Raw genomic sequence first — 17,472 nt, 5'->3', positions numbered from 1 at the left:
ATACAATGAAAACATGACGGCAATCTATTTGACTCATTAACGAAGGATCTTGCAATGTGATAAAACATGTTCAAAAGACAATTAGAACAACCGTTTATATGGTCCAACACAAAAGGTATTCTAAAATAATTTTGCAATGTTAGGGACAAAAATAGTTAATATCCTACAGGAAAGTAAAATCTTATCCTTTATGATTTTTCTCTGGACAGATATCATATGCATCTTTATTATACAAAAATCCACAAATTAACAAGTTTTATCACAGAGTCCTGGCCTAACGAACAGTAAATGACAAGCCACATAAAGGTATATCTCTCTACAGAGTGAGGTTTTTGGGGTAAGGCTGTTAGCAGTGCTCCAGTAAAATACTAAAAGGACATGTAATCATTGTTTTATTTGCAAATAATTAAAAGACAGTTTTTGTCAACACAGTTGACCAGGCTAATACTTTTTGGCCTGATCATTTCATGCTATATGGAGCGTTTTAAACAACTCCAACAATAATAGCAACAGCTTCCACTTACTGAGAACTTATAAACTGGCAATAGTATTTTCTTTAATATGCGTAATAAATCTGCATGTAAATATAAGAAAATCTAGGTTCCAAAGAAAATCTAATCTAGGCGTCCAAGATAACTTGCTCATAGTCACACAGCAAGTGGCTGAGCTCGGCTAGAAACCCAATCAGCATGGCTTCAGGGCTTTGATCACAGGCCCAAATGTCTTTTCTGTATCGTGTTTTCTTTCACAAATAGATAACTTTGCAAAATTCTTCTTACGTCGTTACTTTACTCCTAATTCCTTTCTGCTGGTTGCAATATCATTTTCCTGCTTAATCTGTACATATTGTTTATTTTACTTCTCAAATTCCTCCTGTCCCTTAGGCTTAAGTTCAAGCTCCACTTTCTCTTAGAGGCAGGCTCTTACTACTCCTCCCTGCTTTCCTACCCATGCATACATTCACATTGGTCTCTGAAAGCCTCTGCAGCTAATGTATGTGCCACATATTTTGGAGCCTTCTCATTTGCTGATTTGTTTTGTATGAGTAAGTTTTGCTTTTTGATTAAGATTATGAACTCTGGCCGGGCACGGTGGCTCACACCTGTAATCCCAGCACTTTGGGAGGCCGAGGCGGGTGGATCACGAGGTCAAGAGATCGAGGCCATCCTGGTCAACATGGTGAAACCCCGTCTCTACTAAAAATACAAAAAATTAGCTGGGCATGGTGGTGCGTGCCTGTAATCCCAGCTACTCAGAAGGCTGAGGCAGGAGAATTGCCTGAACCCAGGAGGCGGAGGTTGCGGTGAGCCGAGATCGCGCCATTGCACTCCAGCCTGGGTAACATGAGTGAAACTCCGTCTCAAAAAAAAAAAAAAAAAAAAAAAGATTATGAACTCTAAGAGTGTTGAGGACCATGACTATATTACAGGTAAATTTATTTTCCTGCGATTCTGGTGACGAGTAGTATGTAAATAATTTCTATGGATACAAACTTGAAGGGCTGAGAAGTGATTAAATGTCTGCATATAATATATTCTTGCCATTTTGTTAAATTCTAAGTGTGCCATCTTATTTTTCCAGCATATTTACTATATTTTTCCTCAGAGCTTATAGATACGTTTTTCTATTAGTTTTAGTACTCCTTCTCTCCCTTCCTCCTTTTCTTTCTCCCTTCCTTCCTCCATTCCTCCTTTCCTTTCTAAAGATACAGGAAACATTTTAAGCCAGTGTTTTAAAATGATTTGCTTGACTTGGTAACAAAGTAATTTACTAAAGTGCATTTTGTCCATTAATTATATCTTTCCATGCTTTTCAATGTATATAATTTGAAGTCAAATGAACAAATTACTTGAAAGATCTTTTTTTTTCTCCAAAATATGATGGATGTAGTCAAGAGAATGATCTTGATTGTTAAAAATCAAAGTTTTAATAAATGCTACCTTAAACTTTAGAAATTTATCCTATACATTTGTAGCAATATCATAATTTGTATGAAAGAATAGCCATTGGAATAATTTCAAATGAAGGATTAGGAATTTGAATTTGAGTTCCTTTAATGACTATTTTGATCAAAGCCTATTTAGGCATTTAATTTATGCCGTGTATACTTCTTCTTGAAATAAGACCTGGAATTACTACTTAAAAACACTATTACTGTTTGTTCCTAGCCAATTTTATTCTATATTAGCAGAAAAAATGTACTTTGAGTATCACTACCTCATGTGGCTATTGTTCTATGCTTTTACTATTTATAAGGATTCAGCATTGACTGAATTCTATTTGTAAGAGTTCATCCCCTGACTACCCTCCTGCAAAGCAAAGGAACAAACACACAAACAAACAAACAAACCCAAAACACCAAGGCCCAGGCTCTATCCCAGCCTATTTACATCGGAATTTTGGGAGATGGGACTTCATTCTCATATATACAAGTGTGTGTGTGTGTGTGTGTGTGTGTGTATACACACACACACACACACATATGTATATATGAGAGCTCCAATTGATTCTGAAGCCAGGGTTAGTATTAGTTGTATTAAATCAGAAAGCCTTTGTGTTTATTCATCTTGAGCCTTTTATTTGGATTATTATATTCTTTTTCATATGAGGCAAACATAAATTTCTTTTAAATATACTGTTTCACAGTGAAATTGCACTTCCATTGTAATTCAGAGTAAACTTTTTTTTCCCTTCTCCTTCTAAGGTCCAAGGAACTGGAGATGTTGTCCTTTCAAATGCTTATGTGGATCTTGCACCAACATCTGATATTTCAGCTAAGACACTCTCTGAAGTAGGTTATAAAAATTAGTATCCAAGCCACTTTCTCATTAAGAATTTCAGTTAAGGTGACTTTAAGAATGGTTAGGCTACTTTAGAAAATTAACAAGCATGAAACTATTCTTAATTTTTGAAGCAAAAGACATTGATTCAGAACTACTTGGAATAAAAGGAATACTCTGGCAATTTGTTTTGCAGGATTCTGGGATATATTTCAAGAGAACATAATTTTCTAGTTTTAGAGTAAATAGATCAGTTGTTTAATCAGAATCTTAAGCAAACAACATTTTGGAGAAAAGTAGATTAAAAACTTGAATATCTTGTACTTTTTCTTGATTTAAAGATTTGTATAAAGCTTTATATGCAAATATGTAAACCAATAGTGTATATAACTTATTAAAACATTGTATTATTCTTTATTAGCATGCTGAGACTGTTGATAAAAATGTTTATATTCTATCTCTGAAATATTAACTTTGTAATGTTGAGGTTTTCATACCCATGATCTTTAATTGTCTATCATAAACCACATAGGTGACTGAAAATTAAAGTCCACCTTCAGAATAATCTAAGGAAAAAACTTTGGCTGGATTCAGTGGCTCATGCCTGTAATCCCAGCCCTCTGGGAGGCTGAAGTAGACAGATCACTTGAGGTCAGGAGTTCAAGACAGCCTGGCAAACATGATGAAACTCAGTCTCTACTAAAAATACAAAAATTAACCAGGTTTGGTGGCAGGCTCCTGTAATCCCAGCTATGCAAGAAGCTGTGGCAGGAGAATTGCCTGAACCCAGGAAGTGGAGGTTACAGTGAGCCAAGATTGTGCACTCCAGCTTGGGCAGCAAAACAAGACTCCATCTCAAAAAGAACAAAAAACAAAAACCCAAAACTTAAGAAGTTTTAGAGTTGTAAAGAAATTCAGACTTCATGTAATTTAGTCCCATTTTATAAATAAAAAAATAAGACCATAGAAGTTGATTAGTTTGATCAGAATCTCCCTGAAGTTAGCTGAAACATAGGTTGGCCAGTTCCTATTTTTCTTTTAAAATACAATTTCTGAATTTTAATAAAAGTGAAATCCTCTTATTAAGAGGACTGAGGTTCTGAGTGACATATATAAATATAAAGAAAGTAAAGAAGATACATTGTTTGAAAAAACTGTGTGCGGAGTTTTTAAAAAATCACTTTTTTTCACATATAATTTGTAATCACTTTTGTCCTTGAATTATTTTTTAAAGAACTTAAAACAATTTTCCTTGTTGTTAGGGTGGGGAGCTTCAGAGTACCCTTGTGTTTGAGGAAATAGGACGCCACCTAAAGGATATTGGGCGTGAGGTGGTGAAGAAAGTAAATGCTGTATTTGAGTGGCATATAACTAAAGGCGGAAGCGTTGGAGCTAAGTGGAGTAAGTTATAGCTGTGATTTTATTATTTTCTAAGTTGACTCTTAGTTAATAAAGTATCGTTTTAACAATTAAAGACCTTTGAAGGTAGGTAAGTCTTACCTTTTCAGGTAAGTTGTTTTTTCCACCACGTGGGAATGAACAGGTTTGGGAATGCCCAAAGGTGTGTGTGTGTCTGTGTATGTGTGTGTACAATATAGGGAATCAACTGAAATGAAAATACCTGCTTTTAAGATTTCATCATAATCCTTGAAAGTAGTTTAAACAGCCATCTTGGCTATATGCACCTTTATCTATCTAGTCTTCAGCTTCTTAACCATAAGGCAAATTGATCAAGTCAAAATGAAATATTTTTAAGTCATTATATTTGACAGTTATAAAATTATTTTCTTCATATTAAAACAGTAGTTTGGATTATCTTAATTATCAGTATAAAATTGCTATTTTCTTGCTATATGCAGATTGTAGTCAAAGGTACTTGTTTTAGTCTAGGGAAATTATCTATTAGAGTTCCGTGCACTCAGTATAAAACATCTTGCTGCAGAAAGAAAGCAGTCATATTTCTTTTTCACTAATATGGAGGTCCAAATGGACCCTGGTACCATTTTGTAAAGAAAGAGAAATTAGAGGATAAAAAGAACCAAGAAAAAATATTGTATCAGATCTTTTGTGTCTGCTGTATAACTCACATCCTTAATCATGGCACAAACTTTTATTTGTAGAGTATTCTAAAATAATAGGATTTTCCTCATTTTAGAAAATAAAGGAAATATACCTTTATTTTCGTAGAGATTCTTCAATTAGTTTGTAAAGATGAAAATGGATAGGAGATAGAGAAATAAGTCTCTGAATTCCCTTTGAACAGAGTCTGTTGCTTGCCACAGTTTTCTTACTGTATTTTAGTGATTTATAATTGTATATTTTCTCTCATTTGACCTTGGGCTTAACCCTGAGAAAGGGCTGCAGTTTGTCTATTTCTGGCTTCTAATATGGTCAATAATACATAATAACTAGCCTGACTCTGTACATGTTGAATGAGTGCTAAAAGTCATGTAGAAAGCATAGTTTTAGAAAATAGTATGGCTGCCTTTTTCTGAAATTGATACTGTACCTTCTCTTAAAACAATAGGTTTGTTGTATGGATTGTGATGTTATTTTTTATTTAGTATGAGTGAAATATGTAAGTGTAATATGATACCAATGAAATATTTAATAAGTAACTGACATATTTTATAGTATTTATTGCTATTAATTTCTAAAACTAGCCAGAAGTTGTTGTAGTAAACCCTTTGAAAACTATTTTATTGTTTTAAGCAACAGTAAAAATGCAGAGAAAATGAAAGATGACATAAAGGCATAAGAAAGATAAAGAATCAGAGGATTTATGTCGCCTACAGTACAGCCTCCTTCTGAAAATTAAAACAGAGTTACTCTTATTTGAAACTCCAGAAACCAAAACGCTCTATAAATGAACAGTTTTTTTCTCATAACTGCTGGTGAAGCCTGACTTGAACTTACATGATGCTGTCGATTGTCTTTAACTCACCTAGTGTGAGTTAGTCAAGTATAGAAGTGATATACTTGTTTATAGAGTGTTGCATCATTGGGGCCCTTTTATAATATGCAATACATGTTTTATGCATTATATTTCCTTCCTAAAATCTGATTCCCAATTTCAAAACCCAGCCTGAAGCAATTCATTCAGATAAGGAATTGTGGACCTGTACATGTATATTAATAATTCTTATAGAACATAAGTGATAAGAGACATGGAAAAGGGTGCTCTCCTTTCAGAGAATGGGAGGATTGTGTCATTCAATAAACCTTTGAGTATGTGTCAAGTTCTCTGCTAGGTGGAGACTACAAATATGAATAGACAGGATGCCTTTTTTAAAAAATCCATAGGAATAATTATTTAGAGGCAATGTGTCAGGAAAGCTGAAAGCTGAAATACTGGGGTTGAGGAAACAAAGGCTGTTGAGTTGCAGAGTAAGGGGAAGGAAGACCTCAATTAAGGAAACGGTAATAAAGGACAGGAGAGGGCCTATGTAGAACTATTGCTAAGATTGAATTGACTAATTTAGCTACTGATTATGTCTAAAAAACAACAGGAACGAGAGAGGCAAAACTAATGCTGTGGTTTTGAGCATGTGTGCTTGAGGATGTTGGCTCCATTACTAGAAGTAAGAAACAGGTAGAGGAGGGAGGTTTGGGAGAGAAGATGATTAAGTTGTGACCAAAACTGTAGCCAACCAAGATCTGGACTAGATTGTGGGGACTGTGGACCTGGAATTTAGTAGTAACTTGATAGCTGGAGGCAGAGAGTTGGAAACCATATTTGAGGAATTAGTAGTTGGAATTAAGAACGTTAGCTTCAGCACCTTGCTTCATGACATGCAGGAAGAAAATAGAAGGAAAATCTTTGCTGGTCCTGAAGGATTATCTGCTTTTCCTGTTCACTTTATGGAATAGTGGTTCTAATATTTCCATTTGTCTGTAAACAAGGTGAATATCATAGAATTTGGCTCACAGGTTTTAAATATGTAATTTATTGGTATTCTAGGCACAGACAGTCCTATACTTTCAAATAGGAATCTATTGTCTGTATGTATCCAATACCTGTAAAATAATATTACTGAAACTTTTTACAAAGATTTATTTCCATGTGCTAAATACAATGTTGCTGAGCAAAATCTGTTTTATTTTCTTTAGGATGATAGTTTAAGCTGTGTTTGTCATTGAGCAGTTTGGTTGTTATCCTTCTGTATTTAAATTTGGTTTCCTTTCACATATTTGTAATCTTTTCCATTATAGGAACATAAGTGGAATTTACAGTTAGATAGCAAGGTAGTACAAATACTATGGATTTTTGTTTGAATATTATTTGTTAAATAATAAAATAAGCCGAGTTTAAATATATGTATATATATACTATAATTGCATAGAATTAAGTCTGCATATCTGGACTAAATCCAAGCCTCCATTATGTACTGTATATGTACTATAGGATGATGTGACTGGATGAAGATGTTCTTTAAATATTAGAGCTTAGCTATTTTGAATCCTAGACATTTGCCACAATATATAAGAATATACAGAGGTTTGAGAGCTGGCATTCTTTTGATACCAGAATTATTAATTCTTGAGGATACCATGTGATTATTAAAACCTGTGAGCTCCTGGGTTGGTGCTCATCTAGCAGTCAAACCAGATTGCCGCTTAGGTCTCTCAACTTGGATATAAACTAAATCTCAAGGGTGTTGGTTCCAAATTTTGGATTTGGATTGAAATGAGCGTCTCATTCATTTATAGAAAAGCCCTGAAAGATATTATTTGGAAAGAAATATGTTCTCCATTTAGGAATGGGGTCCTGTTTGTTGGAGACATATGTGCCTCAGGGTCACTCTCTATTCCCTAAGCAACACTGACTGCTTCTTCTCTTCCAGGAGCAGCTCCTGGCTGCATGCTCATGTACATTTATCTTCAAAAGTACACACGAATGCACAACATTATTTAAAACAATTCTGACTTTCTATCTTCTGTGTGTTATTCATCTTAGTAACGTCATTTTGTAATTTTTTTGTTTGAAACAATTTCAGAATTATGGAAAAGTTGCAAAAATACTACAGAGAACTTTTGTCTGTCTTTCATCCAGTTTTGTCAAATTGTTAAAATTTGATGTCATCTTGTTTACTAATTTTTTCCTTCATATGCGTTTTTTTCTTCTGAAGCATTTAAGAGTAACTTGCAGACATGATGTCCCTTTATGCCTAAGAGACTATTCTAGTAGCATTTTCTGAGAACAAAGACATTCTCTTAACTAGTCACACAACAATGATCAATATCAGGAGATAAACATTGATACAGTATATTAGCTAATCCACAGTTCTTGTTACTATTTCAACATTGTCCCAATAATATCCTTTATAGCGAACATTGTCCCAATAATATCCTTTATTATTAAAATGAAGAAAGAAGAGAATTGATCAGGGTCCGATCTGGGATTGTATATTACATTTGGTTCTTAGATCTGTAGTCTGCTTTAATTTGGAGAAGTTCCTCAGTCTTTGCTTTTCCTGATTTTGAGATATTTGAAGACTGCAGACTGCAGACCAATTATTTTATAGCATGTTTCTTGGTTTGTTTTTAGTTGATTTTTTTATGACTAGTTTTAGTTTATGAACTTTTGGCAGAATAACACAAAAGTAGTATGCTCTTGGTGTGACTTTTTTAACCTTAATTTTTAACCTGAGGTTTTTTATTTGTGTTTGTTACTATTAATATATATTGTATATATATTTTTGAAGGGTAGATATCCTTCTTTCATGTGCTCTTCCATTTAATAAATAATTCCTAAGTACTTTCTCTTCAAGGAAGTATAGGGGATACAAAGACAAAACATGTTTGTGCCGGCAAAGACCTTCTAATGTTAAGGGAAGGAGGCATAAACAAAAACGGTTCCTTCTTTCTCCTGTAGTAGCCCTTTGTGGTTTTGTAAAGTATATATCCTAATAAGATCCTCAGGGGTCTCCAAGTTTTCAAATGTCATGTTCTCTTTTCAAATGCCAAGTTACCTCACCCCTTCCTCATTAAATGCTGTAAAGTATGACTGAAATTGTTATGGACTCTTTCAGAAGCTTAATTACATAAATACAGAGCTAAAAATCAACAGTAAGATGGCTATAATGAATTCTGCCACTAAGAGAAAATGAATACAATCTATTTCTTCACTTCTGCAATAAGATTAGGTGTGATCTTACAGGTGTCTATAAACTCAGGGTGATGGTGGTGGTTGGAGACCATGACCTGAGCCACTACAGAATTTGAAGTTCCACTTCTTCACCTCAAATTTCTGTTTTCTTGTATTTCTGTATTTTGCTTTTTTCTAAATGACAAATAATATATAATCGATAGATAGAGTAAGTGTAGAATAAATGTCATATTAACTTGGAAACTATTTTACTTGGTTTATTTTACCCTCATTTTGTGGAGAGAAAAAGATACACATTGGTTTCTTCCTATTTTTTCCAGCTATTGACCTGAAAAATGGCTCTGGAAAAGTGTACCAAGGCCCTGCAAAAGGTGCTGCTGATACAACAATCATACTTTCAGATGAAGATTTCATGGAGGTGGTTCTGGGCAGGCTTGACCCTCAGAAGGTAATGTTCTCAAATGTTCATTTATTCATTGTTTTATTGTTTCCTCTTTGACAATTGCACTTTTTGAGCTGACTCCCAAATTCTGATTTATAAGACAGGTTTCTTAGAACTCTGAAGATCACACAGTTAATACTGATATTCTGGTTGACAGGTCATATATTTCTTTTTTAATGGGGTTTCAGCTGACACTTTTTAAGACTGATTCTTTTTGAGGGGGTGGTGAAATTTCTCTTCAGGATGCAGTATAATAATGTAGAACCCACATCTAGATTTTTAAATAATATTCTGTTGTGTGTTCAAAGGTGAAAACCACATATTAGTAGATACTGCGTAAACTTAGACATTCCCAATATATAAAATTAAGAAATCATTGAATATTGAAAATAGAAGAATATTTTAACATAATAGCCAATGTCTTACTTAAGGTGAATCTTAGAGGCATTTCAGTGGAAAATCATGATTAAGACAAGAGTGCCTTCTGTGACCATTGTTTAGTTAATATTATTCTGAAACTTTTGGCCATTCCACAAATATACAAAATTAAAGTAAATATACAGAATTTTATCAACTAAAGTAATTGATGTGACAATTAGAATGGAGGAGAAAAATTTATATTCATTTTGTGATTATGTAGCTGGAAATCCCAAGAGAACGAACTTTTTGATTTTTAGAATGAAGGCGTTCAAACAAGTGGATGAGTACAGTTATTAAAAAATAGCTTTCGCAAAGAAGTAATTTGAATAAATGAGGAAACATTTCGTTTTCTTGTATAGAAAAACTAAAAGGAATTGTAAGTAATATAGTAGGTAAAAGGTAGTCTTTGGCATCCAATAAAATCTAAATTTGTATCTTGGCCCTATCACTTCATCTGGAAGCTTTAATTTTCTCATTTGTAAAATGAGTATAATAATTGTAATGTTTACAAAGCCTTGTTGTAAGAACTAAACCCAATAATATGTATGAAGAGCTTAGTATAGTGCTTGGCAATGCAGTGAACCCTCTGTTAATTTCTTTCCAGGAATTTATTTAGTACCTACTGTGATTCAGGTTGTACGTATTGGCTGAATTATGACAAAACCCAACTGTACAGAACTTCGTTTTAGTGTACTAATGCAAAGGAAATAAAATCTCAAGTTAGAGAAAAATAAGGCAGAATAAGAGTGTTAGAGCAATGACTGGCAAACTTTTTCTGCAGAGGGTTACATAGTAAATATTTTTGGCTTTGTGGGCAAGATGGTCTCTCTGTTGCAGCTCTTCAGCTTTGCCATTCATTGTAGGCTTAAAGTAGCCATAGAGACTATGTAAACAATGGAGTGTGACTGTGTTCCAGTAAAACTTTATTTACAGAAACAGACAGCCGAGTAGATCTGGTTCTCTGGCTGTTTTTTGTCAACCCTTGAGTTAGAGTGTGACAGAACAGGGGAACTATTTTAAACAGGGTTGTTTAAAGTCCTGATGGGGGTTTTCTAAGATACCTGAAATGCCTGCTAGAGACTTGAACAGAGTACCAGAATGAGTCATCAGGCTAAGGAAACAGCTAGTACAAAGGCCACCGCAGGAGGAACTTGGCTCCACTTAGCCTTCTCTGAGCTCGGTAGTGATAGAACCAACCCTTGATTTAACCACTCTAGTGGGAAATTTCACCAGCGTGTCAAACTTACTGTGACCCAAATAGAACTTGTGATTTATTTTTCTCCCCCAATCTCTTCCTTCTCACTCAGTGGCACCATCATCTGTCTACCCAAATTAATAAGCCCAGACATGTAAAAATTATCTTAGATTCCTTCTGCCCTTCTGTATCCTTTTCATCCTTACTTCTCTCTGACCTTTCTCCATAATATATCTTGAATTCATCTTCTCTTCCTCTCTAGGGATATCACCGTGATCCTAGCCTGTGTTATCTCTCACCTGTCTTACTTCTTCCAGGCTTGTCTCTCCCATTCAGTCTGTTGTTCTCCACCTAGGAGCCAGAGTAGTCCTTTAAAAATGTAAATCAGATTATTTATGTATGTTAGTCATTTCTACTACTGTCATTAATTGCTGGTTCATATTTATCATCCCACTTGATAAAATCTCCAAGATTTCATTTTGCACATGTATAAAATCCAAGCTACCTAGTACTATGCTGTATGTGATGTTTCTTTACCTTGCTCATTTTTCTGGCTTCATCCCATGCCACTTGCCTCATCACCTGCAATGGTAATTCTAGTTATTTTGTCCTTCCTGTCAGTTCCTTCCCATCAGCTTTTACTCCTTCAATGTCTATGCATTTGCTTTTGCTGGAATTTCTCCTCCTAGCTGTTTGCATGGCTGGCTTCATTTCATCCAAAGTAGTTCCTTCCTGTTATATTCTAATAGCTTCCTGTTTTCTCTTTCATTGTGTTTATAACAGGCTTTAATTATTTGTTTACATTTTACTTTTTGACTCCCCTAGTTTAATGTTAGCTCTGTGAGAACAGGGACAGATATTCAGCCTAGCCTAGAATGTTGCCGAGTATACTGTAGACATTCAGTTAATGCTTGGGTAAATTAAAGCAAATATAGAAGTAAGGAATGAAAACTCAATAACAGTAGATGAGGCTATATAGAAATTAGAAACTTCTGCCTGTCAGACTCTATAGTATATTTCCATAAACCAAGGGAAAAAATAAAATGATGATATATAGTATATTGATATTATTAATATATAAAAAATTCTTGAAGCACTACAACCTCAATAGAAAAAGTGAACAAAAGATATGGAACAGTAATTAATGACATGAATAGAAATGACAAACAAGAGAAAAAACATTTTTCCCAGTATCCAAAAATGCAAATTAAAGCATGTTATTTTTGCCTCATATTTTCAAAGTGTAAGAAAATACTATTTTTATGGTTGGGATAAGATAATTCACATGCAGCTGGAGGGAATATAAAATTGCTATAGGCTAGGCACAGTGTCTCATGCCTGTAATTCCAGCACTTTGGGAGGCCAAGGCCAGAGGATTGCTTGAGTCCAGGAGTTTGAGCTTAGGCAACATAGGGAGACCCTGTCTCTACAAAAAGGAAAAAAAAAAAATTAAATTAGCCAGGTGTGGTGGTACACACTTGTAGTCCCAGCTACCTGGGAGGTTGAGGTGGGAGGATCACTTGAGCCCAGGAGGTTTAGGCTGCAGTGAGCTGTGATCATGCTACTGTACTGTAGCCTGCGTGACAGAACAAGACCCTGTCTCAGTCAATCAGTTAGTAGTTGGTATAGTCTTTCTGGAAAGCACAGTGCTTCCAGACCTTCTTCCTTTGTGGCAGTTTATAGTCTTACTACTTTTTGCTTGGCACTCCTAGGCCAAACCATCTACCCAACAGTTTCATTTATAAAGCAGTTTGAAACAATTAGTTTTTTTGTGTTTGACCATAATAACTGTATTTTCCTCCAAAATTTACAGTATTCCACAGTGCCCTGAGAGTTTGCTGTGATGTCAGGTGCATGGCAGAGAAGAGTTGGGAAACTGGCAATATGGATGTATGGTTAAGAACTTTAAGAAATAGGAAAATAGATAGAAGGAAAGAGTTATGTACAAAATTCTTATCAAAAATAACTATCAAAAATTGATATTTTTACTGAAAGTAATTAGGTATTCTTGTTTTAGGTTGTAAATCCGTTTCAGAGTTTAGTACTTGGCAGGCTGGTCTAAGGATCTAAGTATTGATTCCTTCCCTGCATGAGTTGCAGACCATTGTTTTGTTTGCTTGTTTGTTTTTGTAACTGCATAGTGAAAAAAATCTTAGTTTTGAAATCCTGGTCTCTTGTTTGAATGCATTTGATTGTGACTGAATGAGCTCTGTCTCAGTATTTCTGAAATAAAAAGTTGTTGCCTTTTCGCCAGTTCACGAGCGTTTGCTTCTGAGACTAAGTGCTCCTAGTTAACAAGTATTGTTAACAAGCGTTGCTGAGTTTAAGCCCTGGCCCTATTTCTTGCTGGCTCTGTAGACTTGAGCAGATTATTTAATAAGCTCTCTGAAATTCATTTTCTTGTATGTCAACTGGGATAAGAACTACTGATGTGCCCACTTCAAATTGACAGCTGTGATTCTTAAGTGAGATTATATTTGTGGAGCTGCTTTGTAATGCTAAGTGTATATAGATACCACTATTTTCTCCATTTAGCTAGAAATCTAGAGGCTTTTTCACTTCATATTTTGTGTAAGCTATAAAAACTTATCGTTTATTACTTTTACTGGTAGGGAATTTGCACTGAAGGAGAATTTAAGCAACTTGCACAAATTTCTGTATCAGGTTAGCTACAGAAGTGGTATAGGAACCCTTCGTTTTTTAACACACCAGCTTTTGCTTGGTAATAATGATGAATTAAGACTCCCTACCACATGTTAAACTACTAAGCTAAGCAGTGTAAAGATAATTTTAGTTAACTCACACAATAGAGTTGTGTTATATAGGTACTGTTGTCATGCCTTTTATAGATGAGAAGATTGAGGCTCAGAGAGGCTAAGTATTCTAAGCATTTGCTCCAGCTCACCTTGCTATTAAGGGGCAAAGCCTGGATTTTAACTTAGGCATTCTGAAGCTGTAGCTGTGATCTATTTACTGTTGTGTTATATTCTTTAATTTGTCATTACATGGCTTTCTAGTGCATGAAAATGTAAATATTTTAAATCTGCTTTTAAAAGTTCAGAATTGAATATTATGAGGAGTACAGTATAGCCTTTTATTAATATGGCCTCAAATTCATATATAAGAATATAAAGTAAAGCCAGAAACATAGGTTGAAACAGAACTCCCAGATCTGTGAGTTCAGATAAATTATTGTGTAGTATTCTAAAACACACAGGAATCATTTTTTCTTTTTTTCTTAGATATCTTAAAAATACAGGCTATCTATAGTTATTAAATTGTCATTGTGAAATAAAAGTTGCCTTTATTGTCTAGAATTATTAACTCAATTGTATTCAGCTTGAATAATGATCTTAAAAAAATTAGTAAACTATAACATTGTAACAGTTGGCACTCTTTTCCCTCCTCTCCTTGCAGGCATTCTTTAGTGGCAGACTGAAGGCCAGAGGGAACATCATGCTGAGCCAGAAACTTCAGATGATTCTTAAAGACTATGCCAAGCTCTGAAGGGCACACTATACTGTTAATAAAAATGGAATAATTAAATACTCAATTCACCCAAATATGCTTGATTATTCTGCAAAAGTGATTAGAACTAAGATGCAGGGGAAATTGCTTAACATTTTCAGATACGAGATAACTTTTCAGATTTTCATTTTCTACTAATTTTTCATGTATCATTATTTTTACAAGGAACTCTAAGGTAGCACCTAATTATCCTTCTGTTCTTAGATCTGTATCTTCATAATAAAAAATTTCACCCAAGTCCAGTTTCTTTAGAATTTGCAAGAGCATTGATAAATTGAAAGAAAAATTAAATCAATAAAGGCCTTTGTTACCTTTTTTGTGATTTTCTTTTTCTTTTATTTATTGATATTCCAGTTTTTATGTAAATTTCCATGTATGCACTCATTTTTCACACTTTGTTCTGATAGTATTCTGTTTTAAAGCAAGAGAAAAGTCTTTGTGCTTCAAAATAGTTCTCTTTCTTCTCCCCTCCCCTTTGCTGGAAATTCTTTACTACATATAATGCTTATAAATCTACCAAGTATAGCTCTCTTGAATAATCAGCAGTCTCAAAAAAGATGGTCACTAGCAAGTACTGCCACATCACTATTTTTCTCAACATTTAGCTTGGATGAAGTGTGCTGTGAGATACTCTTTGGATGAGTTGTATGCAGAGGTGACCAGCAGCAAGTGGGGTGCTAAGGTCAGGGATGGAGTAAATTTCAATCATGTAACAGCTGAGGAGAATATGTGTGGGTGGCTAGTACAGCTGAGTTTCCCAGGAAGCTGACTTTGAGATGGAGATTCATGTGCAGGAAGTTGATTTGGGAGTGGTTTTAGGAGCAGCACCCACCAGGGGAAGCAAAGGAAACAGGACTGGGCAGACGGAGACATTAGGCTGTGGTTGCAGTTATCATAAGGCCTTGACCGATTTTTTGGGGAACTCCAAAGCTGGGATGGTCATTCAGAATTGTCCTGAGGCAACTAGTCATTGGTTATGACCTGCTCTGCAGTGGGGCCATGACTTTAGTCAAAGCGGTAGGGCAGTTCCTGGAGTTGGCTTACCCAGAAATTGGGGTAATATGTCTTTAAAAAATTTTTTTTTTAAATCCTTAAACTTTTAAGTGCAGAGTACATGTGCAGGATGTGCTGGTTTGTGACATAGGCAAACATGTACTATGGTGGTTTGCTGCACAGCTCATACCATCACCTAGATATTAAGCCCAAGATCCATTAGCTTATTCTTCCTGATGCTCTCCCTCCTCCCACCTTCGCCCACCCCAACACTCCTACTGTGTGTTGTTCCCCACCATGTGTTCGCATCATTGAGCTTCCTTTTATAAGTGAAAAATGCAGTATTTGGTTTTCTGTTCTTGCATTAGTTGGCTAAGGATAATGGCCTCTAGCTCCATCCATGTCCTGCAAAGGACATGATCTCATTCTTTTTTATGGCAGCATGGTATTCCATGGTATCTAGGTACCACATTTTCTTTATCCAGTCTATCATAACATGGGCATTTGGGTTGATTCCATGTCTTTGCTATTGTGATTAGTGCTGCAGTGAACATTTGTATACATGTACCTTTTTAATAGAATGATTTATATTGCTTTGGGTAAATACCAATATGGGATTGCTGGGTCAAATGGTATTTCTGCCTCTAAGTCTTTGGGGAATTTCCATACTGTCTTCCACTATGGTTGAATTAATTTACACTCCCCCAACAGTGTAAAAGCGTTCCTATTTCTTCACAGCCTTACCAGCATCTATTGTTTCTTGCCTTTTTAATAATCGCCATTCTGACTTGCATGAGATGGTATCTCATTGTGGTTTTGATTTGCATTTCTCTAATAAGTGATGATGTTGAGGTTTGTTTTTCATGTTTGTTGGCCACGTGTATGTCTTCTTTTGAGAAGTGTCTGTTCATTTCCTTTGCCCACTTTTTAATGGGGTTGTTTTTTTCTTGCACATTTGTTTGTGTTCCTTGTAGACTCTGGATATTAGCCCATTGTCAGATGGATAGATGGCAAAATTTTTCTCCCATTCTGTAGGGTGTCTGTTCACTCTAATGATAGTTTCTTTTGTTGTGCAGAAACTCTTAAGTTAAATTAGATTCATTTGCCATTTTTTGCATTTGTTGCAATTGCTTTTGCCATTTTTGTCATGAAATCTTTGCCTATGCCTGAGCCTTGAATGGTATTGGCTAGATTTTCTTCTAGGGTTTATGGTTTTGGGTTTTTACATTTAAGTCTTTAACCTATCTTGAGTTAATTTTTATGTAAGGTATAAGGAAGGGGTCCAGTTTCAATTTTCTGCATGTGGCTAACCAGCACTCCTAGCATCATTTATTAAACCTACTAGGGAATCTTTTTTCCATTGCTTGGTTTTGTCAAGTTGGATGAGGATCAGACAGTTGTAGGTTTGCAGTCTTCTTATTTCTGAGTTTTCTATTCAGTTCCATTGGTTGGTGTGTCTGTTCTTGTAACAGTACCATGCTGAGGAATATGTCTTTCAATCCTGAACAGGGCTTTGTAGAACTCAGCACAACACTTTGTTTGAGGAAACAAGAATGTAGATTCAGGGATCAGGGGAGAAGGTTTCAGAAATTTGGAATTGCAATACTCAGAACAGTGATGGAACATAGTAGAAGACCTCAATATGTTAACTGATTTTAATGGGTGAACAAGATAAGTAGTGAGCATAGAAACAAATTATATTTCTGGCAATTACGCCTTTTTCTCATGAACTGTATACTATTTGAAAATTTAATTCATAGTGATCTGTTATGCCAACTGAATTAAAAAGAACAATGGCAGTATTTTCAGTGTTGGTCTATTGTACTAAATAGTTGTTTTTAATCAGCTTGGAAAAGCTTAGTGTCCAATAGAAATAGCATTTTAAAATAAATGCCACCATATATTAATGAAAGTGTTGATTGTATAGTCTAGATACTTAAAATGTAAGGCAGTTATGATTTAGTTATCTTACACATCTCTGTCAATAATAATGGTCAGAGAACTA

General features: G+C 35.0%; 1 protein-coding gene across 3 annotated transcripts in view; it reads left to right on the top strand.

Annotated features, from left to right (window-relative positions):
* Positions 1–14,789, top strand: part of HSD17B4 (hydroxysteroid 17-beta dehydrogenase 4) — a 93,586-nt gene extending 78,797 nt beyond the window's left edge. For all 3 annotated transcript variants that reach the window (XM_017531867.2, XM_037739734.1, XM_017531869.2), the window contains exons 21-24: positions 2,705–2,791; positions 4,043–4,181; positions 9,210–9,337; positions 14,364–14,789. In XM_017531867.2, coding sequence (XP_017387356.1) covers positions 2,705–2,791; positions 4,043–4,181; positions 9,210–9,337; positions 14,364–14,453 — 444 coding nt within the window. In that variant the 3' untranslated portion in view covers positions 14,454–14,789. The remainder of the gene's footprint in view (positions 1–2,704; positions 2,792–4,042; positions 4,182–9,209; positions 9,338–14,363) is intronic.
* The last annotated feature ends 2,683 nt before the right edge of the window (positions 14,790–17,472 follow it).

Source organism: Cebus imitator, unplaced genomic scaffold (genome assembly GCF_001604975.1).
Source record: "Cebus imitator isolate Cc_AM_T3 unplaced genomic scaffold, Cebus_imitator-1.0 Scaffold74, whole genome shotgun sequence".
NCBI classification, from domain to species: domain Eukaryota; kingdom Metazoa; phylum Chordata; class Mammalia; order Primates; family Cebidae; genus Cebus; species Cebus imitator.
The sequence above is the reverse complement of the archived record's forward strand: the minus strand, read 5'-3'. Positions and strand labels throughout refer to the sequence as shown.